Source organism: Cygnus olor, chromosome 1, assembly GCF_009769625.2.
Source record: "Cygnus olor isolate bCygOlo1 chromosome 1, bCygOlo1.pri.v2, whole genome shotgun sequence".
In the NCBI taxonomy this organism is placed as follows: Eukaryota; Metazoa; Chordata; class Aves; order Anseriformes; family Anatidae; genus Cygnus; species Cygnus olor.
Window position 1 is genome coordinate 188154848 of NC_049169.1, and position 26508 is coordinate 188181355.

At 37.6% G+C, this 26508-nt stretch overlaps 1 protein-coding gene across 5 annotated transcripts in view; it reads right to left on the reverse strand.

Moving 5' to 3' along the window:
* The window catches only part of CDK8 (cyclin dependent kinase 8), an 80945-nt gene that overhangs the window by 9181 nt on the left and 45256 nt on the right, over positions 1-26508 (reverse strand). For 3 of the 5 annotated variants that reach the window (XM_040543938.1, XM_040543937.1, XM_040543939.1), the window contains 5 exons: positions 13734-13791; positions 10836-10967; positions 8303-8446; positions 6207-6276; positions 5074-5146 (listed from right to left, as the gene is read on the reverse strand). In XM_040543938.1, the coding sequence (XP_040399872.1) occupies positions 5074-5146; positions 6207-6276; positions 8303-8446; positions 10836-10967; positions 13734-13791 (477 nt within the window). Of the gene's footprint in view, positions 1-5073; positions 5147-6206; positions 6277-8302; positions 8447-10835; positions 10968-13733; positions 13792-14053; positions 14073-26508 lie in introns of those variants that run through there. The other 2 variants (XM_040543940.1, XM_040543941.1) reach the window with 2 other exon arrangements.

A 26508-nucleotide genomic window follows, 5' to 3' on the forward strand; every position in this document is an offset into this window, starting at 1 on the left:
TTTCAGTGACAGAGAGCAGCACAAAAATCCTGAGGTAATATGCATGAATGAAAAGTTAGTAAAAAATCTGACCTAACCAAAGCAGACTGAAAAATTTACATGGAAAGAGTTACAAACAGCTACTCAGATACACAGCCTTTTAGAAATGCTTAGGATACATAGCCAGAAACTCATTCACTAACTTAAAATACCAGCAACAGACATGAAGTCTAAATTCAGCACAACATTAGAGACTGAAAGATAGCTTTAAGAACAACCATTGTACTGGTTTGCTGATTTACTCTCATTTTGCAACTACATGAACATTTTCAGAAGCTGACTGGACTTAACACTTCTGTCACTGTGACACTGCAACAGTGGTTCTCAATAATTTAAATAAAAAACATATTAGAAAAGTCATGCTCTGTGTGTGTGTTAAGGTTTTTCTCTGGTTTAGGAATTGCACACCAGAGAGATTTTTAACTCCAGTACTGAAATAGCAGTAATACATTCTAAAATTGTCTATTACTCAAAAGGATGGTATACATGCATATATTTCTCCCCCTCCGCCCAGTCATTTTGTGGAATACAGTTGTGCTGGACATGAAGGGTATATGGGCACAATGAGCTGATCTTCAGATAATAACTGGAAAATAAAAATACAAATTCTTTGTTTTACCATGAAACGCAGCATCCAAGGCAAAACTACAGCATGATGTATTGTCAAAAACAATGATCTTTAAAAGAAATGCTACACTTTAAACCTACAACATTTTGTTGCACAGATCTAACCAGATGTACAGAAATTACATATGCAAACAATTTATTTCACATTTGCTCTTCATAATTTCATGGGAAAAAAATCACATTTTTGTAAAGATCTGGTGTCACAATGTATGTCAGTGCTGGTCATTTCCTCTCACTAGCTTTAAGTGAGCATACAAAACCACGATACAGACAGCTAGAGTTAGAAACTACACTTCCTCTCGTCAGCCTTCAGTTGTAATGATATGGTTAAGAATATAATAAATACATATGAGTACCGTCAATCCAGCTTTGTTTTTCACATAATTGACAGGGAGTCACAATAGGTATTTTCAACTCTGAGTGTGCATGCAGTCTTTGCAGAATGTCAGTTTGAGGGAACCAGAATTGTTCTCTCAAACAGCTCAAAAGCAATCCCATGAGCCAGAGAAAAGGGAAAGAAAAGAAAAAAAAAAAGAATTGCCAACACGCTGAAAAAACATCACAAGCATAAAAAACATTGCAAAATTCTGGCACTGTATCTAGCAATTGGGTTATGAAGCCCTTCATCACATACTGACAAGACGTGAACAAACTTGGTCATAATCAGCAACAGAAAGCAGAAACCACAAAGAAAGGCTAAAGATTGTGCAACCGTTGTTATCACATGGGAGAGATCGAAACTATTTTGTCCCCTTGTTCAGGTGCCAGCAAAGAAGTGAATCTTTCACTCAGTGTTACAAATATTTTATAATAAGAACTGGTCAACTAAAAGACCACCTGACTGAACAACATAATAAAAACGAGGTATGCTTTACACAATTGTGTGATGACATACTATGAGCAATAGGACAATCACTGCAGTTTATATGGACCACTGTAATCAAATCTATGACAAAGTATCACAAAATTAACCAGGAACAACAGCTGGGTGCCTGTTTTCTAGGGCACAAACATTTAAGTAGGAAAAAATAAACTAGGAAAAGATAAAGAGTGGAAAAAAGCTGAAAGCAGGAAGGAGACAAAGTTGTCTCATGTAACACCACTTCTGCATGTGATGAGGGATCATGTGCATTTAAGTCAGTGAAGAAAGAAAAACTCTAGTTTTTGTTAGGAAATAAAAACACTCAATTCTTGGTAACCACAACAATCCATGCGTTTACCAGTCCTGGAATTATCAGTCTGGAGTATTTTACAATTGTATGTGGATGCAAGAAAAATACGATTTTATCTGTCCTGATCCAGAGAGAAACATGGTTGCAAGACAGCTTGTGAAACAGTAAGACCTTAGAGTATGTCTACAGGAACCAGTGCCAAGAAATTCACTGAGTTACTTCAGGCTCTGATGGAGGGATGTAATTCATTCGCCTGCAGTTCAGCTTAGCCTCGATGAGAGCGTAAACCTAAGATACCTTCCAGTTTTGACAGCCACTGAACAGCTGTGAGATGTTACCTCAGAAAGACCAGGCTTTTTTAACGGGATCTGATTTCCAGGGTATTATTCCAACAGACAGCAGATAGCAGAAAACTTAGAGGATCCTATTAATTAACTATAAACTTCACAGTACTTTGCTTACAATCCGTATCTACGGGAAGTACAAAAGAACATGCAGATGTCTATGCTATTATACTCCATTTTTTAGTTTGAGTGACACTGGCACCATCCAAATTGCATGAAGGTACCTCTCGGCATCAGTTTTGCCGAGGGGAGAGTGGTTGACCTAACAGTTAAGCAGCATGTTCAGTCATGGTCCCATGCTCAAACTCACTTTATGGTCCTCATTTAGTACTATGGTACAACCAAACATAGAGGGGTGGTGTTGCAACAAGCCACTATACTTCCATGTTCCCAGTGCCTGCGTTTGAGGGGCAGGTGGGAGAGAGAGAGAGGAAAGTGTGGGGGTTTTTTTGTTCATAGATGAGTGCATCAATCAAAATGAGTGGGTGTTTTAAGACTGAGTAGTAAGTTTCAGTCTAAAAGCTATCCAACCTGTATCAACAGCTCAATTTAGTAACAAAGCTGACAGAGAGTATTAGACACCATGAAACACGAGGGGTCTGAAGGGCTCCATTTTAGGGCCAGTTCTCTTCAATGTTTTCATAAATGACTTGAGCACACAGGACTTGAAGGTATACTAAGTTAGTTTGCGGATGACACTGAATTGTGAGGAGCAGCTGACTCCATCGAGGGTAGAGAGGCTTTGCAGAGAGATCTTGACAAATTAAAGAGCTGCACAATCACCAACAGTATGAAGTTTAACAAGAAAAAGTGCCAGATTCTGCACCTGGGAAGGGGTAACCCTGGATATTTATACAGAATGGGGGGATGAGAGGCTGGAGAGCAGCCTTACAGAAACGGATCTGAGGGTTCTGGTCAATGGCAAGTTGAATATGAGCCAGCAGTGTGCCCTGGCAACCTGAAGGGCCAACCTGAGGTGCACCAGGCACAGCACTGCCAGCTGGTCAAGGGAAGGGACTGTCCCACTCTGCTCTGTGCTGTGTGGCCTCATCTCAAGCACTGTGTGCAGTTTTGGGTGCCACAATATAAGAAGGACATAAAATTATTACAGAGCACCCAAAGGAGGGCTACAAAGATTGTGAAGGGTCTGGAGGGGAAGACGTACGAGGAGCAACTGCAGTCACTTGGTTTGGTCAGCCCAGAGCAGAGCAGGCTGAGGGGAGGCCTCAAGGCGGCCTGCAGCTCCCTCACGAGGGGAGCGGAGGGGCAGGCGCTGAGCTCTGCTCTCTGGGGACAGCGACAGGACCCGAGGGAACGGCATGGAGCTGGGACAGGGGAGGGTCAGGCTGGGGGTTAGGGAAAGGTTCTGCACCCAGAGGGTGGTCGGGCACTGGGACAGGCTCCCCAGGGCAGTGGTTGATCACGGCACTGACATTTCCAGAGTTCAAGAAGTGCTTGGACAATGCTCTCACAGATAGGGTCTGATTTTGGGGTGGTCCTATGTGGAGCCAGGAGTTGGACTTGATGATCTTTGTGAGTCCCTTACAACTCAGCATATTCTACAAGACCCCATAATATCCAGCTGTACGGAGGCCACAGCCCAGCCTGCCACTAAGAACATTCCAGCCTCCTGCTCCAAACTGAAAAGAGCAGAGGGAGGCTGCCATGGGATTTTACCCTAATACCTCTGTGGAAAACAACAGCATTCCTTGATTTTGTATTTTACTGTCACCAGTGCTTCTTGGTATAAACGCAAACATACTGAATAAAAATATATTCAAACATTCAAACCATTATCATCCTGTTGTGATACTGCAGGGAGAAGAGAAAATATTGTAAGAAGTGTTTTAAGCTATTCTCACATGATTATTTTGTGCCCAATTTTGTAGTTCTATTGAAAGTCACGTCTAAACTAGCAAGACTGGGAGAGAAATTTCAGGTTAATTTGGCCATAGTACTCACAGTTCTTAAGAGAAGTTAGTTCATTCAGAGAAAGTATTTTTTATGGACTACCAAGATCTACAGCAAAACCTGAACTACTCAGTGAATTTTCCTGAGCTTGGTGGTAAAACCTCCACCACAGACTGGAGAGTGGTGTAACTACTTCAAGGTTAGTTTAAAAAATTGAGCTTTTTAAACTAAGTAGTCTCACCCCTGAGATCAAAAAGCTTCTGTCGCTCTTCCCTCACTTTAGTCCAGAAATAGTACAGTTACTTTACCATTCTATATTTGAAACATTTATTCTGAGTTGGAAACATCAAGATAGGCAAGATGTTCATTCACAGAAACTAGATAGATTTAAATTCTTTCTTCTCGACATATACAGTTTGTTTCAAGAACTTGAATGTCTTTAAAACGTAGAAGAAAAGGCCCAATATAGTAATTCCTAAAACACCATTACACAGGCACTTCCATGGCTGATTTTAACTAGAGTCTTAATAAAAAGAAGTTTTATGTTTTGGGGATAACTATTGTAAGAATACTATGAAGTTTTTGTAAGAAAAACTAATGTACCAGGAAGACATACAGGAATTTTCTAAACAAAACGTTCAAGTCTCAAGAACAATGTTGTTGGTGCTTTTTTGTCTGGCTGGTGGGCTTTTGTTCATTTTATCATGTTTTCAAAAGTGCACAAGAGATAAGCTTAATAATTAATACGTAAAAATTAATGAGTTGAAGAACACTAAAATCAAAAACAAGCTATTAAAAGCATGCAAATGAGTAAAATAGCTATGAGTTGCAGCAATACTGCAAATATAACTACAAACTTAATATGATTTAAAGACTGAAAACTTCTAATATGCGTGATACAGAAACTAATCCAATGAATGACTCAGAATGAGGATTTAGATGTTTTCTTTCTTTTTTTTTTAATGAATGCAGGAACTTACCAAGTGGAACGCCTTACTATCTGGTTTAACTTTATGTTTTTCCATATATTTGATAAGGCTGCAGTTGGTATACCTAGAGAAGGAAAAAAAATGTGAAATTTCCAATATGCAAAGCACCGATACTGCAAAGCTTTCTTTGTACTCATGAAACATAAGAACAGGATAGTCATCTTTGCTAATCCACTAAGCAGTGGAAAAAATGCAACTACCAAGACCAGAAGACTGATTAAAAATCATTCAGATACTATAGAAATGCATCCGTTTCCCCTTACATGGTTGTATAATACATATTAAATCCACCGAGAAAGCATAGTTTTAACCCACATACAGACAGCAAACTATCATTTGGATTTAAATTGCCTTTTAGCCGTTTCACTACTGTATCAGTCTGGACAGTTTCATTCAATGCATTTCTAATGGCAGCACACATGGAGATAAATCTTAACACTATCCTACAAAGCACAAATCGTCATACGAACATCCATAAGCTTGCCTTTTTTTTTTTTGAGTAGAAGCTCAGGAATAAGGTTTCTAAATGATTTCTTACAAAAATATTGCAGATGCAAGACACATAACACTGAAGTCTCAAATCCCTCAGCTTGATCAGCAGGGAAGCAAAAAGACAACAGTGGTAGGCTCTTAAATGCAGGTATTAGACTCTGGCAATGTGGCAGCAAAACTGTACCATATTCTTTCTTTCATAAGCTACCCTAGACACTAAGACACAATTTTAGTCAGTTTGTTGGAAGCACTATAAGGTTATTACATTGCTTTTATGTAGCTCTTGAAGACGAATCATTTCCAGTACCACAGATTTGGAAACAGCTGTGAAAAACTGTGCTTAGCAATCTTGAGAGCTGTCTGGGGTCTTATTGGCATCACTGATTTCACACCTGCCACCCTCCCCTCTGGAGTCCGTGTCTGGCTACTTTTATATGATTCACACCAACTCAATAGTCCAAGTTCACTGTTACAAAGCAACTTACTTTCTCTTTCTTCACAATTAAAGTCTTAAACATTTCATAGTACTTGCCTAGTATCCATGCAGAAAACAACCTCAGCAACAATAAATGTAGAGTAGGAGGGAAGTATAATAGACTTCCTTAAGAAAGCTCATCTCAACACAGACTTACGTGTTTCTTCGGAAATCTTTCATTAAAGTTGAATGTTCGGGCATCTTTTTTATGTCTTCCCAATCTTTATCTGCAAAAATCAGTATTTATTAATATTTTTTCTTTTTCCAAAGTACAACACAGGCTTTGAAAGTATCATTACGACCCTTATTTTTTTTCATTCATCTTCTCAAACCTTGCAGCAACTTATTTCTTTGTATTCCTTGTCTCATATTACTTTATCACCTCTTCACAATCTGTCTTCCCAACACCTAAGAGATTCCAGTTGTGTGATTAACTCACGAACTCTAAAAAGCAACTGCCAACTACAGTGAAGATCCCAAATACCCGAAGGATGACACAGAAGGAAAATATGTCAGCCAGTAGGCTTGCAGCCTTCAGAATTGTTACCTAACTTATTCAGGAACAAAAGAGCTCTCTAGTAAACACTCTCATTTTAAGGTATTTTTCCTTCTGATAGCACTGTGTTTTCTTACAGGAAAATGCACAGAGTTACTGTATAAATCTGTGCCAATCTCAACCTAAAAGAAATACTGTTTGCCAATAAACGGTTAAGACAAAGTAATATTAGCACGCTCAAATTAAAGAATATTTCATCCTAACTTCCCTGTGTAGTCAAAGCCTGAAGTGTAGTGTATTTAAAAATAAAACATGAAACTCACTACCAGCACATTCTGGCCTCAAATGTATTACACTCTGTGGACAAGATTCTGTGGACAAGTAGTTTGATTCAAGACAAACCTTTACTAAGACATATTACAATTGGAAACACTGGGAGCTCAAAAATATTAAAACGAATAAATAAATCCATGTATGTTCACTTCTTTCCCAGTTGTTCTATTTCTTTCCCTATTCCTTATAAATAGTTGAAACTTTCAAATATGGCAAGTGTCAATTAAAGAGCAAAAGAATGCTGAAGTTAATTGAAAATTATTATTTCTTGGTAAGAAACAGACTTTCCAAATCAAGTGCAGACCATAAGACAGCCGTATTTAAACCTATCAGAAAACAATGAGAGCATTATCTATTTACGTAAGCTACACAAAGACAATATAAAATCCAAATGAAGAAAGGAAAGCGTAAGAAAGTGATAAAATCCCAGGCTAAAAGTCGAAAAAGAAAGTACTGCTTAAAGAAGCTAGATTAAGGGGGATTTTCATGAAAATAAAAATATTTAATATGCAAATGCAACACTTAGTAATTTCATACAGCAGTATGGAAGCAATGAACTCCATAACAGGGAAAAAGAAAATCAAATGGAAATGTAAGAGCAAATTTAAGAACAAAATTATAGAATCACAAAGAAATAAAGACCACAAACTTTGTGTGATGAGAAGGAAAAAGTCCACCAGAACAGTAAAGGAAAAAATTATTAATACTGAATAGACAACAGGGAACACAAGCAGTGAGGAGAAAGATGACTACAAGGGAAAAATAAGCCCTCTGTTATTCTGACTTCCGCAATCATGTAAACACTGGAAAACAAATAATTAAATGAAAAGATGCAAGATAGCCTGTAGAAAAAAAGATATGACCAACACTGAGGGGAAAATGCCACAGGAGATAACCACATTGTAGTTTATTTTGGTTCATGAGACCAGTTCTTTGTTCTGGTTTGGAGGACAGATTTTTTCTCCGTATATTAACCTTTCTACCAGGAGGAAACAAAAAATAAAAAACCCCATCCCCTACTTTCATATATCATGTTTAATTTAGCATGAGTTAAACTTCTGCATAATATTCACCAAACGTATACATTTTTCTTGGTTTCATACAATCAGTCACTTTACAAATATTTGTAAAAAAAAAAAAAGCAATAATGAAGAAATGCAGAAATATTCTGTATGATTTTTAATCACCCACCATTAAACATGATCTTTAAAAATTATAAAATATTGATACATTTATAAGCAAAGATAACCTTATCATTAATAATAGGAAAAAATCTAATAAGAGCATTAGATTCTAGATGACTTGTGACAAAGATTGTGTTTGAACAGCTTTGTTGCTTCGGTCAGCTGCCACCTTCATATGCAAAGAAAGCAATACAGATATCTTTCTTTGAACAGCAGTGATAAAAAAAATACAATATGTACCTGCAGGAAATCCCATTACATTGAATATTCTGTCCAGCTGGTCATGGTGATAAGGATTACTAGTTTTGATATCCTCTTGTCGACAATGGAATATTGGCTCTGATGTTAGCAGCTCTGCAAATATACACCCTATGGCCCAAATATCTTTAGAAAAGGAGAACAGAAATAAAAATCAAATGAATCTTTCCAAAACCATCTTGGTGAGGTAAGATTTAGTTCTTAAGTTATCAGAGATAAGGTCCCTGCATTGCAAATTTCAAGTTTCTGTTGTACTAGTGGCAACACTTCTTGGACTTTCCCTGTCAGCTACAGAAAGAGGTCCCTAACTCAGTAACAACACAAGGTTAACAACACAATATTAAACAAACAGGTTTTGTGGGTTGTTTGTTTTTCCCCTGCTTGGTTTTGTGTTTTATTCTTGTTTATGTTTTTTGTGTTTTTGTCTTTTAAGTGCAGTCACCACTGCTGTAAAACGTGAATTTGATTAAAAATAAGAAAAAAAGGAGAAAACTAGGTAAACTATTTGGGTAACTGTCCACAAAACACAAACGAAGAAGAGCTAACCAACACCTTGCCCTTCATGGTCAGGCTGCTCCCACCAAAAAATTTGCTCCCTGATCAGCCCCTGGGTTTAATAAATAGTAAAAGATCCCTAAAAAGTCCAAGTTGAAAAGCAGTGATATTGCAATAAGCAAAATGCTATCTATAAAACTTTGCAGAAAAAGAGTAGGAAGAAAATTGCTCCATTCCCAAGCACCCTATTCCCCGCCACCACCCTTTTTTAAAAATAACATTCATTTAAATATATATATATATATATAGTTTTTTCTCTGTGGATAGCCTTCCCCCTAGCCCTTGTTTTTTATCATTATTATTTTAAAAACTAAAATACTTTCAGTTGTAACCATTGTGTCCCAATCTGTAAAATAAGAAAGCCTAATTTTTCTGATTTTTTCCCATTTTTTTCCAGTATTTACAAATGCAATTTTTAACTTATATAAAGTAAAGCTACGCTGAACCTTGAATGAACAAGAAAAGGTCATGAACAAGGACAAAAGCAAATGATGCAGAGAGCATAACCCCATTACTCAGTGTTTGCATACAGTCAGTTTTTATCAATGCCAAAAGAAATTATGTACTAAAGGCCATGACCATCCATGCAGTTTTACATGCTGCAAGCAGAAGGAAATGCAATTACAACAAAAAAGCAGTTTAAAGAAATATATAAAAACATATTTAATAAAAGAAACGCAGCATTAACAGAAGAGTTGCTGAAAATACATTTAAGTCAAAGATTAAAATCTCTGACAAAAACACTGATATGATTTTAAGAAAACAAGGGTGAAGTCTGAGGAAAGAACTTCAGGTTACAGAAATAACAACAAAGCGCTGCAGGGGAAATTGTTTCCCCAGAAACATTTGTCAAGCTTTAATGTATCTTTTAAAAAAGAATATTCTAGAGAGGAAACACTTCCCAGTCCTCTTCCCTACAGTTTCTCACTCCCATAGTGAAGCCTCTCACATCCACTAAGGTGGACGTCTCTCCAGTCTGCTCGTGGACTCTCCCCAGTCCTCCACCTACAGCACAGGACTGTTCCTGCCTTCGGAGGTGCTTGACCACCAAACTGGCCAGGACAGAGACTGGCAAAGGGAAGGCAGCCACGCCATGCCAAGGTTGATAAAATTCGGACTGGTGAGTAGGAATTAAGAGGTAAGGAGTAGGCAGCACTAAGCTGACATAACTAATGCCATCCTCACAAAGTCTGCTTTCTGTGAGGATGAAGGTTTTCTGGATGTGCCCAGTGCAGCACCACAGCCTAGGCTGGTGCATGATGCTGATGATGTCTCATTACCTCAAGAAACTCTGATTCGCACTTGTGCTTAGAAAAAGACACAGAGAGGTCAAAACACAGAGGCTTGAATGAAGCAGGACTTACTACTGGAAAATTACATCTTGGGACTGTTTCTACTGATGGCAAACACACACCAAATAGCAACCTTAAAATTTCTAATTTCTCAGTAGCAAATTCAGCATTGTCTTCGCATTTACAAAAAGTGTAGAATATAAAATAAAACGTCAGGCTGCATTAAACTTCACTGTTACAGACTAGTTTCAGTGCAGCCAACAGTTTCCATTCTGTACTTTCATAAGTTTATTTCATGCATTTATGAAACTAGGTAAAAACATCTGCAACAAAATTAATGCACTATGCATCATCATATGGATTTTACCAAGAGTTTGAAGCTGCATCCATATCATGTATTACCTCTAACAGCATTTACAAAAATCTGATGTGGAAGCCATATCAAATTATACTGCATTGCAGGGCATTTGGAGCCAAAAACCAGAAATATTTCATTCCTATATTCTAGCCTGAGATCGCAGTAAACTGAACAATTTGACAAAGGTAGGTGTTTCCTCAAAAAATCAGTAATGTACCTTTAACTCAGCTACTGTCCTTTGTACTATTTAACAATGCTTCGATATTTGGGTGCATTTTGAATGTAGTAGGTTATCCTCCGTGTTACTTACCAATAGCTTTGGTATAATGCCTTGCTCCAAGAAGCAACTCTGGAGCTCGATACCAGAACGTTACAACTACTGGATCCAAGTCTGCTAAAGGCTTCAGAGGTGAATTAAATAATCGGGCAAAGCCCATATCAGCTGCAAAATTCAAAGAGAGGCGTTTTAAAATTTTAGGAAAATTACCACATTTCTTTTTAAATGAACTGATTGAGTTCACTTGTTACTGCTACCATCACTGTGCTAAACAAAACACAAACACAGACTGCAGCAGATAGGAATTCTGTGAGCAGATTTCATTTTTGTAAATCTTTTGTAGAAGTTACTGGATATCACCACCTATAAAGTATATCATTATAAATCATTACTAACGTGAGCCATTTAGAACGAAGAATTAACCATTGTTCTGAAAAAGCGCATCAACTCACTTCTCTCAGGACACTGGTAAATCCCGACTCATTTTACCTGATGTTCTCGAGTAAAATATTCCATTATTACCACATGGTCTTTCAAGAAGCAGTGTTTTAGATGTGAACAAAATGTGAGTTCTGCAAAGGTTAGAATGATTTATAATACATACATGTACGCCACAAAAGCTACCTCCTCGTGAAGTTAGCTGTAGCAAGATTTCCCTCACAAAAAAAGCAACTAAGCCTACGGCACCTGCCTCCCTATTCACTTTCTGTCAAGACGTTACTTCCAGCACCAAGATACCAGTACTAGATACCATTTAGGCTACGATTTTAAAATTCTGTTTGGGCGATCGTATCATTAAAAATTGCTTTTTAGACTTGCTAATACACAACTTCCTAGAAAGCTCTCTAAACTGGCAATATAAGTGATACAGGAAAAAATGGGCAGAGACTAAAATTTGCAGCTTCTCCCACCAGATCAGTTTCCCTACCCACCACTCCCCAAATCCCAAGAAACAGGGACTCTGTGGTGCAGGGATACACACGTGCTGAGGAAAACTAAAATGAGATGAGTAGCCATTCTGAGGGCAAAGAAACTACATGCTATAGCTCATTGTTTGAGGGAAAATTGCGGTGTAAATATGGGTCTCTTGACTAAACAATATGAAATATTTTTTTCATATGCACTCCTATTTATGATTGTTTTAATGCATTTAAAAATAGAAACATTTTACAGTTTTCTACATTATCAATTACTCAAGATATGATCAAGTCACTAGTACTTATGAAAAATAAGGAAAATTGTTTGCAGAAAGTGAATTTATGACTCAAAATGACACAAAAAGCTTATAAAATTATTTTAAGTTAAATACCAGTTATGTATTTTTTAGATAAATTAGTTACACTGGAAAAGTGGAAGCCCTTGGTACGGGTATAACTTCTGCATTCTTTTCCTGCTGTGGTAATATCTTAAGAAAATAAGAAAAAAAATCTACATTTTGATAACACACTTAGAAATACAGGGTTCCCCTCCCTCTTCCCCCCGGGAATGGATGGCTCAGAGGACTGGTGGTACGATACAGAATCCTTCACCTGTCCATTAACAGTCTGACTAAATTTAGTTGTGCTCTAAGTTATTCCCAAATTAATTCGAAACTATCCATTAAGAAATAAATGGGTGGTCTATGTGCAATTACTAGCAAATAGTTGTGTACAGCAAACATCACCACCACAGTTGAAACTGCATGTGCCCAGAGGATGACCTACGTTCTCAATTTTGGAAGCAACTGCTCCATGAAGAATATGGCAATAGGAAGAAGTTGTCACTTCTGCAGTCCGTGCTGTCCCTGTCGTGTACATAGAAGACCTCAACCTCTGCTGTCGACCTTAAACCTTGGAAGGGCATTAAAATCTTTCAGGGTAGGGCGTGCAGAAGTGTTCAAGCCTGGCCTGTCTATTCCCTGGATCTCAAAAGGGGAGGGAAGCGCTAGAGCGGCACTGAGCACTCCAAGAAAAATCCTACCCCTAGCCTTTATACTAGTGATTAACGATATAGTTCAGATGAACAAAACAGTAAGAATACAGAGCAACAATGCAGAAGAGTAATCTCATGAAGGAAAGCCAGAGGGAAGTGAAAAAGATGGACTATCATTAAAAAAAAAGCCTTCCACACAGGGCTGCATTACTGTAACAAATGTGAGTAGGCTGTGCATTAGCAGCCTGCTATCAGAGCACCGCCACGCTAATGCACAGCCTGGTATAGCTTATTACTGTTAGGCTACAGTTAATTTTTAGTTATTTGTTTACTTTAATTTAAAACACTTGAAATTCTACAAATTATCCTCTCTCACTCTGAACAGTATCTCCCACCAGAAAACATTACAGCAGTGGGGGAAGTGTAGGGCCATTACTACCCTGTTACAGCCCGTTCTGAGCATTTAGTGGTAGTTCTCACTAAACATTTTATCTGAGTTGCTGTGTTTTCTGGACTTTAGGATCCCTTGTGCTTTTCTACAAGGGACCTGTCTATCCTTTCAAGAACATTTTGCAGGCTAAATGCCACCTTTGACTGCTACAAAATTTAAGGTTTGTCATAGTGAATAGTTCCCTATTTAGATTTTAGAAGTAGCAGCAAAATAATGTCATGACATTACAGGGCTAAATGGAGGAAATTTTAAAATCCCATTTCTTTCTCCTCCTCTCCCCCTAGCTAGCTCTCATCCTTATCCCCACATCAACATCCCCCGCCCCACACAAACACCCCGTTAAACAAAATATAACATTTTCCACTTTTGATTGGTGAGGCTACAGCATTTCATCGTCAGAACTGGTGGAGGGATCTAATATGAAGAAGCCAGTCACTCAGAAAACAGCATTTAGACAATGTCTCCAGCACATACTAGTATGACAGTAACTACTTTAGGGGGTACAACCGCACCTCCAGAACATTCTAACTTAAATGCTACACTGGGACTTATCAAAGATATAAACATACCAATTTTTACTCTTCCTCGCTCAGGACCTTCACCCATAACTAAAATATTAGCAGGTTTCTGTGGAAAAAAAAATAAATATACAATACATATACCACGATAAACCTAAACATTAGTCTCTGAAAAGTTAGTTAAGCTTTGTTTTTGCCAGTTTTAAACCAAATTTGTTTCGATAAAAATGACAAGTTTCTCTGTCATGGTAAAGCTGTGCAAGGACCCAGACACAGGCTCTCCCTGACTGCTTCTTCCTCACGTTTCCTCCCAGCACGTCTGTGCTCCAGCACCGTGCTCCCTTAGCTGCCACCCTGCTGCCTGTCCTTACCCTGCAGAGCAGGCAGTCACCAGCCTCCCCGATTTCTACCAAAATCTTCCTGGGTGCCCTGGGCAGGAGGAAGCCCGGTGGCTGCTCACCGTCCCTTCGCCCCAGAGGCCAGGCGCGGCTCTACAGCGTGCTAGGCCCAGCATCATCAGGCACGTTGCAGGCACATTCGTGAAGAAAACATGTTACCATATAGCTTTATGGGAGACAAAAGTCATCTAAATTATTCCTAATTAAAAGTGTATACCAATTCAGACAGCTGCAAAACAGGAAAGCATTCCCTACACATTATCTTCCTCTCCATTATTTTGACAGCAAAATACGGATTATCCCCTTTCTTTTACTAGGGATGTGAGTTAAAGGATTGTGCTAGAGTACACTGCTTAGAAACATAACCACTCAATCTTTAATCCATCCCCCCATCCTTTATTTTCTGTCTAGCAGTTAAATTCTTACAGCCCAGTCTCCGCATCTGCAGTCAGAGGATTCCTCACATGCTAACACACTGTACGTAAATCAAGCCTGCGCTGCTTACTTTGAGGAAGAAAGTCAGGAAATTCACTATCAGAGCTGAAAATTTATACGAGATTTTTAAAAATATCCACTCGTACTGTAATTCTTGGACAAAACAGGGGGTCTTAATCAGTTGTCAGTTATAAGAGTTGTAATAAGGCTGAGTTACAGCTGTGGCTTTGCTTTCCCAGTTTAAGTAGACCTGAAGAAAAAAAGTAGTCCAGGAAGATAGTTTAGGCTACCTGAAAATTAAAATAATAAACCCGAGTATCTCTTTTAGAGAACAAAAATGTGATTTACCGAACACATACTCTAGGAAATTCTCGAGTATTATTAAATCTATTAGGCTTTGGTAGAAGCATATTCAAAGAGTTTTATGACCACGGTTTAACACTGATCTAGTAGTAATTCATATTGTACAAAACAAGATGAAAAATAATAATGCAGCAAAAAAAAAATGCTTGAGAAACTGAATTACTGCAGCTTATGAAAAGCTCCAGCATGGATTTCTGAAACTACAATCCACGTACAAAAGACGTAAAAGGAATCTGGATGCTGCATCTCTTCTCTGAGCACAGGTTAAAGAGGAAGCAAGTGTTACAGCTTGACTGTTCATAGAGGTAAGACGTGACCTGTTGTCTTTCCAAAAACAGTAACAACTCAACAGACCAGACTTGTGCTGTATTAGCTCAGTGATGCGCAGAAGAACTTGTGTCCCACACCACCAACACCACCCCCACCTTTCTTCTTTTTAACTTGCATCAAATTTTGATCATTTTTGACAAGTTCCAGAAATAAGCAAGCCTCATAAACCTTCAAATTCAGAGGTAATGCTGAAGTTTAAAGCAATTTAAACTGCTATTTAAACTGCTATGTAAAAAAGACAATTTCACCACATAAGCCATTCTATTTCTATGCATTAATAAGTGCAAATGTGCATATCTTTCATGAAAGCTGCTTCAGTGTATCTGGGATGTTAATAAGCCACATGCCTAATTAATATTTTTTTCTTGGTAGAATTAATGATTGGTTACACAGGCACTATTTTTTTTCAGATAAATAATACACTGGATCTGAAGTATAGTTTTTCCTCCTGCATTTTCACAAGTTGGTAACTCTCATTACAAAAAATGCTTATAACATCCTCTTCATGCTTTTACCTTAAAATAATTTTACTATTTGGCTTGTGATAGGAGCCATATTCACACACAGACTCCATTATGACAAACGACTAACCAGCACAGCTCTGGTTAACAATTCCTGCCCCAAAGATCCCCTACCCTAAGTTCAAAGTAGGTACAGAGGAGAAGAGAAAGCACAAAGAGATGAGACAGCACTGGTTAGCAAAATAGGTAACAACAGCTTGATTCATGCTCTTTTTTTTTTTCCTCTCAAGATTTACAGAAAAAGTTTAGAACCACAGACAATTTAGAAATCCGTGTAGGAGTCTTCTGAAGCCACAAGTTACAAAAAAACTCAACCGTCAATCTTGAACAATTCATAGCAGTTCACCTCCTTCTAGAGTCAAAAGCCCTTCACTGAAAAAGCACTGTTTGAAAAAGAAGATTCTTACTGCAGACAATATTTGTCACACGTACCACATCACTGTAAAGAGAGACAGCATCACATGTGAAGTCAAAGATTAAAATAATTAACTTTAAAATAAGAGGACTTATTTTGAAGGTGCTCATTCCTGCAGTCATGGAACAACATAGAACAACATCATTAGTTGAAAGCATTTTCCAAACAAGCCTGTTAATTGACATTTAAATTCCATAGGGGAATATCTACCAGAAAGCAGTACTAGGACAGTACTGGCATTCCTAAAACACACAATTTGAGGACTCCCAAAAACTATTTGAGTCCACTAACAAAGCGAAAACATGGGTCAGGGATTCTTGTTGTACAGCTTTGACTCAAATCCACCATCTGGAGAAAAAAACAACACCCAAAAAGACAGATTGGGAAAAACTGAATACATATTAGAAATTTCTATTTATTTGCAAAGGAAAATAAGCAATCATTAGAGACAGAAGGGAGAAATCTGGACAAACTTTGGTTTAATTTATTAAAATTTCATTTCATTTTAATTATCCAGAGAAAATGAAAATTTAAAGTGCTTATTCAAATCATTTGGGCTACGCAAGTGAAGAAAAATCTTTCAGCAATTTTTTATCTTGTGTTCTGAAAACAAATTATTTTAAAACAGCAATCTTTTCTATAACTACTAATAAACAACTTCTAAAAGTCATTTCTTTTTGTTCTACTATATTTAGTTTTGCCCTCAAGTAAAACACTTTGCTCATGCCAGACAAATGCAAACAAGAAAGTTGTTGAGATCCTAAACGAAATGTGAAGAGCCATGCAGCAATGTACAGCCAAATACTTCACAAAGACTAACAAAGAACTTTCTGATACCATTATAGATTTAAAAAAAAAAAAAAAAAGTAACTGAAAAAATGCCTCCCCATCCAAACCTCCTACCCTCAGCAGCAAGGGAATAATTCATTCTTGTGGATGAATGGCCTTGTGACCATGGCATAGCACTAAATCTTGTCTTGTCCTAAATCTTGCTTTGTAGGACTTCTTGCCTGACTTCTAGACAAATCCTATTCTTGTGCATTTAACCACTACTACCACTGAAGAGAAAACAAAGACTCCCACTGAAATAATTTCATGTACTTCTATTTTTTTATCTGTATCTGTGAAGAGCATAGAAATCCTAAGAAACAGGGTAACTTCGTATAGAGGAGCTAAAAGAAATAGAGGATATACTGACAGGATAAAAGATCTACAAAGAACTTCAGGCAGAACCTCTTCCACCTTCCTCACCTAAGACCTGATCCCATCACCTATTTACCCAGATCCTAAAGTGTTTGGTGACAAAGGATGCACATTCTTTCCAGGAAATCTACCTTCCTTCACTCTTCTCCATCGCAGTGGTTTTCATCAGCATCTAATGCAACAAATAACATTGCATCCATTGCCTCAAGTCTTACACATACATCAAGAGAAGGCGAAGACAACTATCCCTTTGACTTGAACAAATTCTTACATCTTTGAAGATCTACGCCTTTTTTCAGTCCAATATACAGATGAAAAGAACTCTCTTCTGCTCAGGTTTTCCTAGTAGGTTATTTTTTTCTAGATTCTTATTGCCTCCCCCTAGCTGCTCTGCATTAGGGCCACCGGTTTGTTTGAACTGGAGTGCTCCAAATTACACAGTGCTCCTGTGGAGGCTTTGCTAATGCTAAATACATCGGAGAGATAATTTTACGTGCCTGGCATAGCATCTTCCCCTGCATATGATCCCAGTAGGGTATATAGGTTTGCCTGTGTACGGTGATAGATTCATTATGAGGTTATGAGCCATGTATTTTCTTCACATCTTTTCTGCATTTATTTATTTTTAAACATTCCTCCATTTGAACAAACATCACACTCAAACATTGCTTCTGAACATACACTGAAAGTGTTTGTGTTCATTCAGGAGGAAAACTTGGGCTTAAAAGCTTATTCCGTTTTATATTTTGTAGATAAAAATGCAAACAACATGAAAATTATACCAATCTGTCTTGATGAGATGGAATCGCAGATCAAAAAAGACATCATTCTCATTGCTCACAGCGAGTTACTCATAAGAGCAGGTGATTACTTGTTCCACATCCATATGCTAGGTGATTGGAAATCACAGGGCATTTTTTTTATGCTCCAGTCAAAGCATTCGGTCAGTTCCTACTTTCACTGAGTTTCACTCATCAAAGCAGTGAGGAGGAAAACAAGAGAATTTTTGGAAAGCTTAGCTACTGTGGTGCTTTGTGACTACTTCACCAAACCAGGCCTGTAGAAACTACTACTCCACATATTGTTGGCTATTGGGCTGTTTATGAACTAGTTTGTTTTAAAGGTTAAACATATTTATCAGCTAATGACCCAAATTCCTTTGATTTAACTATGGTACTATAATGTAGAAGCAACTTTTCTTTGCTTGCCAATTATTAAATATTTGCAGTAGTCCAACGTGTATTTACAAAAAGAACAGACTGACCCTCTTTGTATTGCCGTTTTAATGCACCTTTCAATAAGGTATAAGTATCATCCTAACTAGTTTTCCTTTGGACTATCCCCCATCTAAGAGTTTGGTTACTAAAACACCACTCAGTAGAAGGCTCACAGTGATGGGGTGACTCAAACCAGTGACTTCTACTGACCTCTAGTATCTGTGCATCATCAGTGGCCGTGCCACTGGCTTCCAGAACTGACATTTCTGCTTGTGATGAGCCAAGATAATTGAAAAAGTGTAACACTTTTCATTTGAAACAACAGTTTTATTTAAGAATAATATTAAGTACAGTGTTTTTATCCCTGAATTTTTGCAATCAGTTTCAACAATGGTATTATTAAGATTTAGAATTACTATTCAGACTTCAAAATATTATATTAAACTGTATAGGAAGAGATTCAAGTGTATGACCCCATAATTGTAGGAAACTTCAGCTTCTTCAGCTGTATGTGAGAAGGTGCTCAAGAAGCACAAAAGTTAAAAATGAAGTTTGTAAATCAATGGCATGGAAAGGAATAAAAAGGATTTTGAAAGACAACTGCAAGGGCTTCCCAGTGTCAAGTTGTAACCTTCTGGGAAGAGCAGTTTTTGTGACAGAGGCAAAAATCTAAAATACTAATGTGATTTATCACTTCACAGGTTCTGTGACAAGAAAAGCTGTGCAGCAAAAACCTAGGAGCCTTCAGACGTCCTGGCAAAATTCACACCCTCCTCTCATGGTCTGTGACCCACAGAGCGTTCACACTTCTTAGGCTACATTTGCTTGTGAACAACTTGGTTGTTCTTCAAGTCATCATAACATACACCAAAACATTTTCCCATTAATGTGGGATGTTCGCATTCATATCACATTCTCTGCAATTATAACTAATTTTTTGAACATTTTATACTTAAAGAAAATAATTCAATTAAATTTCCATTTTGAACAAAACTGACTAATGCAATGCTAAGTAGTGCTCGAGCACAATGTAAATGCCAGTACAAACATATTCAGCTGATAGTATCAGCAATTTTCTCAAGTTCATTTCTTTCCTTGAATTAAAAGATGTGCATTTACAAATAAAGAATTAATTTTCCTCACATGTTAACTGATCTGCATCTTTAAAATAAATTATCATCAAAAGACCACTACAAACAATGTAATATTCAATTGAAAACAATAGCTTCACATGTATTAAATCTAACTATTAAAGTCTTTTTAATTAAAAACACAAGTTCTGAAAAGCACTGGAAAATTTAAAATCTATTTAAATTTAATACATCCTATTAATTATATTTTTATAAAAAAAGATCAGAGGGCTTTTTGTTCATTTAAGACAAGAAAACATTCAAGCATCTAAAAATTCTCATTTAAACCAGGAACTGTTAAAATTACCATTAACAGCCAAACAAAAAAAAAGCAGACATGATCAAAAATTTTCGAAGTACAGAAAGTATTGGACAGGATAAAAGATACATGGATGCCATATCTATGCCAGGGAAGCCTTCTGCTAGGTACCATCAGCATATTTTATCTCGCTTGCAGCCTGATGAAAGCTGCTGGCTTCACTATTACATTTTTATGCTCTGAACACACTCCAAGAATTGCATTCAGTTACTGGCACTCAAGTACTGAAAACTTGGGGCAATGTAACTTATTAAAACCTGTGCATAGTCTAATACAAAGGCTTTTCTATCATTTTGATTGGAACTGAATTACTGTTGAAAGAAATTACACTTCTCAGGCAAACCCTCCCAGCTCCTAAAAACGTACAACAGGACAAGTTGGAAGGTGCAACTTTCTGTACTAACCCCCCAAGGAAGAAAAGGGGGATACCATAAGCAAAAAAAAATATATATATATACATATATGTATTATATATTTATATATATATATTTCTGCATCTTCTTTGTAGGAAACTCTAACATGTTAAACAGGGTTAACAAATCACTCAAATGTGTAATAACAAACTAAACCAAACAGTCTTGCACAAATACATTTCCTGTGTATTTTGCTGTGAGTGATTACCCCACCCACAGAGGTCAGGATGACTGGTTGCTGTGGACACACTGGAAACAGGAGCTTTGTTCAACACCAAAATCAGACTTCTGTCCATCTCACAAAGCCATCAAAGCCATTAAAATCCAGGCTAGTAACAAAAGAACAACTTAAAAGCTATAGACAAGAAAGAAATCTAGTTTATGTATTTGTATCCCAAGAATTTCACCTAATTCAAACACAACTTTTTCTAATAAAAACACTGAAACAGATTCAAACTACTTGTACAAATCCTCATGTATGCATATGTATACACATACATACTGATATAAAAATGATGTGGATATGATATTATATATGTATATATGAATGATATCCCTCAATATAACACCTATCTAATTCTCAAAACATCATTTTACTTCAGTTATTTAGCTATTTCAATGCCCTGAAATTCAAAACAAAACATACACAAAAACAAAAACTATTTCTAAACTTCAAAAAAGTAGTAGTAAAAGTATTTTACCAAATCCGAATTTGACAGAATAGCATATTAAAGAATGGTAGTTCTGCACATGGTCATCCTGCTTTCTGAAAACCGCAGAAATTCAAGACAGAACAACATAGTAACTACTCCTGTTAGGAAGGTATTTTCTTCGAATACTGCAAAGATCTTCAGCTATTGAAAACAAGAAAGCAGAACATTTTCTAACGTTTCAATAAAATGTAGCTGTGAAATATAGAAAGCTTCCACATCTTCACGTTTATTATGACAACAGCCCAGAATTAAATATTGAGGAAATGGACTGCAAGTGGAAAAAGAACACTACAGTCATCTGACCACCTTCCTATACATCCAAACAGCTGCATCTTTCTGCTGCTTCCTCCCCTCGCTCCCACGTCATGTATTAGATGGCAGAAGGAAGCACAGGCTTTAACGATCATCCCTTTTGCAAAAAACCTATTTCCTCTTCTGAAGCATTTATGAAGGCAGTATAAATGGACTCTGAGACTGCTGCAATAACTACTACTAAATGCGCTTATGATTGAAAATGCCAAGTTCTCTACGTACGAAGAGATGGGATCCCTCATCTGTCTGACAAGCTTGGGTAGCTGACCGAAGATGTTCAGAATACTGTATTTTTAAACACTCGTGAAAGTTGCATAGTGGAGAACCATTAACAGAAACCTCAAGTCTTTTGCATCATTTAAACCATGAAGACAATTTTTACAAGGAGCTCCTACATCTTCACAAGTAAGGCGTTTGGGTGAAGCTTGTCAAACCTTTTAATAGTATAATTCTCCTCTCATGGTGAAAAATAACAAAACTAATATATGATTACATGGAATGTAAGTGGATTGCTGTTCTAAGCAATATGAGGAACAAAAAACCCTCCAAAACACTTTTCTGTATTCCTAGAAGAAGAAGAAAAGCTTAAATTTATTCTATACACTTATAAAAACATTCATCACAAAAATCCTTGACATTTTCCGTTTAAAGAGCAAAGATATGAAGCCTTTGTTAAAAGCCTTCACTTAAAAAAAAAAAAAGTTATCTTTCACAGTTTTCATATTTTAGCTCACCATTTCCTAACTCATCACTACATCTTTCAGTCTGGAGCATCTCAACAAGTGGAGGTGCTCTATGATGGGTGCAGCTCCTGAAACCTAAGTCCTCGGCATCTGAGTCTTAGACCCTTCTCCCACTTTTCTAACTGCACATATTCCAGCTTCATCCCCTATCTTGCTTTCCCACAGCCAGAATCCTCTAGTTCCCTTCTCACTTGCCATCTGCTTTGATGACCAAGTAGATTGAACAAGAAAAAAGGCATGTGGTATAAACGAGCAGGGAACCACTGTCTTTAGAAGAAGATAAGGCAAACTGAAATGGTCCTAGGATAGCTGTCAATACATTTCTCCCAGAATGCACATCTTCCTCTATTTGACCTCTGTTTTTCATAAAGTTTCTAAGAACTTGATTGTTTTGATATCATATCTTATCAAATTTCTCAGAAATTTGATAGATAGAAAAGTTACATGGGGATCTAGCAAAACCAGTATGCCCATGTAAGCTTTGCCTCCTTAAGAAACCAACCTAAAGCCACACAATATTGGGAGACAAAGGTTTGTTATGGTGGAGCACACAACACCATTTACATTTTTTTGGCTATTTCTCTAGGTACTAGAGTAGCAATGCTGTCATTTCTCCTAGAAAAAGCTCTCAAGTGTCGCCTCGTTTTCATTTTTAGAAAACAGTACTCAATAAGCAGAAAAATCGATGTGTTTCCAGTACTCTTACTGAACTGTGTCCCACTGAACACGGACACACTTCTAAAGCCAATAAAATGAGATTTAATTCTTTATGAAAGACGTTGAAAAGGCCTTCTTCAATTTAACACTCTGTAAGGTGAAGATGTAAATGGTTTAAAGAACATTCCTGAAACATTCCAACATGCACTGAAGGGCTCTAGGGGAAGCAGGAGAGAACAAAAGCAGTATTTTGTTATGCAAGTACTGAAGTTAATTTCCAATCCTCAGATTTAAGTAAGCAGCCTTATTTCATGATTTTGAAATTTTTGGACAGAGTTAGTTTTCTTCGTAGACACTTTTGTGACGCTGTCTTGGAATTTTGATTAAAACAGCGGTGATAGCAAAGGGGTGGCTTGGTAGTTACAGAGCAACTCTCTCACAGAGCGAAGGACTGTTCAGCTCCTCGTGCTGCCCTGCCAGCGAGGTACCTGGGGGTGGCACAGGGAGCGGGGAGGGGACACAGCCAGGAGCTGGCCCAGACTGGCCAAAGGGATGTCCCATTATCATTTGGTGTCACACTCAGCAATAACAGCTGGGGTAAAGGAGGAGGAAGGCGGGGATGTTGGGTGTGATGGCGTTTGTCTTCCCAAGAAACCACTACACACATGAGCCCTGCTTTCCTGGACGTGGCTGAACACCTTCTTGCCAGTTTACAGTTGGATTCTTTCGACACACCTGAAAAAGATACTGAAAGGCTAAAAAAATTACTCATCTTTATGATGCTCTCATAAGGTTGGACTTGACCAGGAAGTCAATATGGCTTGGAATAAAAGCAGTAGTAGGGGAGATGGATATGGAAAGTGTTCTGGAAATTGTGAGATTTCTGACCTTCCCTTGCACTCCTGTTTTTATCTGAATCAACTTTACAAACACGCTTTTTACTTGCGATCAGATAAATCTCTACCAAAAGTCTCCCCATTCAATACTTCATCTTAATAGGAATCTAACACCATTTCATGATAAAAGATTATCAAAAATGTTTAGGATTGGCATCCCATTTTTGCTGAACACTGGTTGCTTGGATAAAAAATTATTTTCAGGTTTATCTGTTGATCTGACATATGATCAATTTGGGGGTTTTACTCCCTCCTTTTACAATCCTCACCTAAAACTTAAGTGACCTTGAACTTGGTTATAAGATTTGAAGTTAAAGAAGATCAACCTGTAAAAAGTTATGAAAGACTACATTCAATTGCTCAAATGGAGGTGTTCTATAAATTAAATATATATATATATATATTCACTATCTGTAAAGCTGCCCAATTTGCAAAATCACCAGGAACGAAAACGAAATACCACTAGAAAAATAGAGTGGATACTGTATTTTCATTTATCTTTTCAATTTGATTTCAATGTTAACTACCTTTAGCACAATAGGAATAGTCCACCCAAGAGAAAGCGACATAGTGCTAATCCAAGGGAAGTCCAAAAATATGAATATTAGTAACATTAATCTGTATAGAATTGGCAATTTTTTTAAATCTCTCTAAGAAGAGATACTTGGGTTTTGAGATACTGTGGTTATGGAAGCCTTTCATACCCAAAGTTGGTTCAAATATAGAAGTGAAAAGCCACATGAGGACAAGTTTGTTTTTATTTTTTATCCCCAGCAAGCAGCTGGAGATAGTAAGTAGCACTTACTATTACAGAATCATACAATATCCAAGTATCCAAACTGGAAGGGACCCAAAAGGATTATCGAGTCCAATTCCTAGGTCCCCAAAGAACCACCCCCCTCGCCAAAAAAAAAAAAACACACCACATGTCTGAAAGCGTTGTCCAAACGCTTCTTGAACTCCGGCAGGCTCCATGCCATGAACACTGCCCTGCAGAGTCTGTTCCAGTGCCCGACCACCCTCTTGGTGCAAAACTTTTTCCTGACATCCAGCCTAAATTTTGCTAATGTTTAACATACTGAATGTTTAACATACTGAATGTTTTTAATGTTTAACATACTGAACTAGCATCCTAAAGGACCTGACAGTAAATTCCAGGCTAAAGTCTAGAGTAAGTAGAGCTTCTCCCAAATACCAATTCCTGCATTTTAATACAAATTGACAATCCTACAGAAATATCATCTTCCATTTTATTGCCACACAGCTATCCACCTTTGGATACATAATCTTTTTTCCTCAGGAAAAGAAAATTAAACTATGACCTCCCTCTCTTATCCTGCTGCGTTCAAGATAAGCAGCAAAAGTTTTCTTTTGATGTAAAACTTACTTTTGCCTTTCATTGCCCTTTCTTCACAGTGATTCTTATTCTGTATGAGCCTTTTAATCTTTCATGTTTTTTCTTACTCACACCTCTCCCTCCTCATCCCTCTCCCTCCCCTCCAGGTTCTCTTCTATCGATTTATCATGAGCTAGACTTCAGAATTTGAAAAAACAATAACTTAACTTTTCAAAGCAGATCAGTGAAGATTTAACACATTGACAGAATGCCCGAGGTTGGAGGGCACCTCTGGAAATCTTCTACAAGCTGGTTGCAGGTGTACTCTGACCTAATCATCCAAGTCATTAATGAAGATGTTGAACAGTATTGAGCCTTGGGATTCTCCACTAGCAACTGGTGTCCAGCTCAACGTTGTGACACCCATCACAACCCTCTAAGCCCATCAGCTCAACCAGTTTCCAATTCACTGTTCCAATTCCCTAGTCTGTACTTCACTAAGCTTGTCTACAAGGATGTTATGGGATGCAGCACTGAAAGCCTTACTAAAGTCGAGATAAACAACATCCACTCCTCTTTCCCCATTCATCAGGCTAGGCATTTTGTCACAGAAAGCTTTCAGGTTGGTTAAGTGTGATTTCACCTTCATAAATCCATGAAGACTACTCCCAATCACCATCACGTCTTTCATTATGTTTCAAAATGGCTTCAGAGAGGATTTGATCTATCACCTTCCCAGGGATCAAGGTGAGAGCAACTGGCATACTGTTTCCCAGTTCTTCTTTTTAGCCTTTCTTGAAGACTGGAGTGACATTTGCTTTTTTCCACCCTCAGGAACCTCCCCTGATTGCTGTGACCTTTCAAAGATTGGCCTTGCCATGACTTGATTATATGAAGCTAATGATTTTGTGTATGTCTGTAAGCTTTTCTATGGTGAACTGAAGGACCTGAGAAGTATGCTTTTTACTTTTCTGACCGGCAGGCTGGTAGCATTGCAGCAATACTGTGCATTTCCGTCTTCAGATCTGAACTTGTACATAGTTGTCAGCAATTACTAAATCAAGAGTTTGACCTAACACGCCACTGGCAACAACAATGCCCAAGAAGAAAGCAAGCCAAATGGATTTTAATTAGCAGAGCTGGTCTGTAAAAAGGGAAAGATCATCAAGGTGTTTTTCTTTTCACAGAGTCACTGACGTGAGCATGGAATACTTATTTCTGTAGTCTTCTCTGCTAATTTCCACACTTTATTTAGTCAATGTTTTGAAGTTTTAATCTAAGCCAAAAAAGCTTCAGAAAGGTAGGCAAGGAAGTAGTTATGACCGCTGTAAATAAACCCATTAAGAAACACGAGATAACACTGTTTTAACTATAGAATATCCAGAATTATAGTCAGTTACAATTCACAGCAAAGCCTAAGTTGTT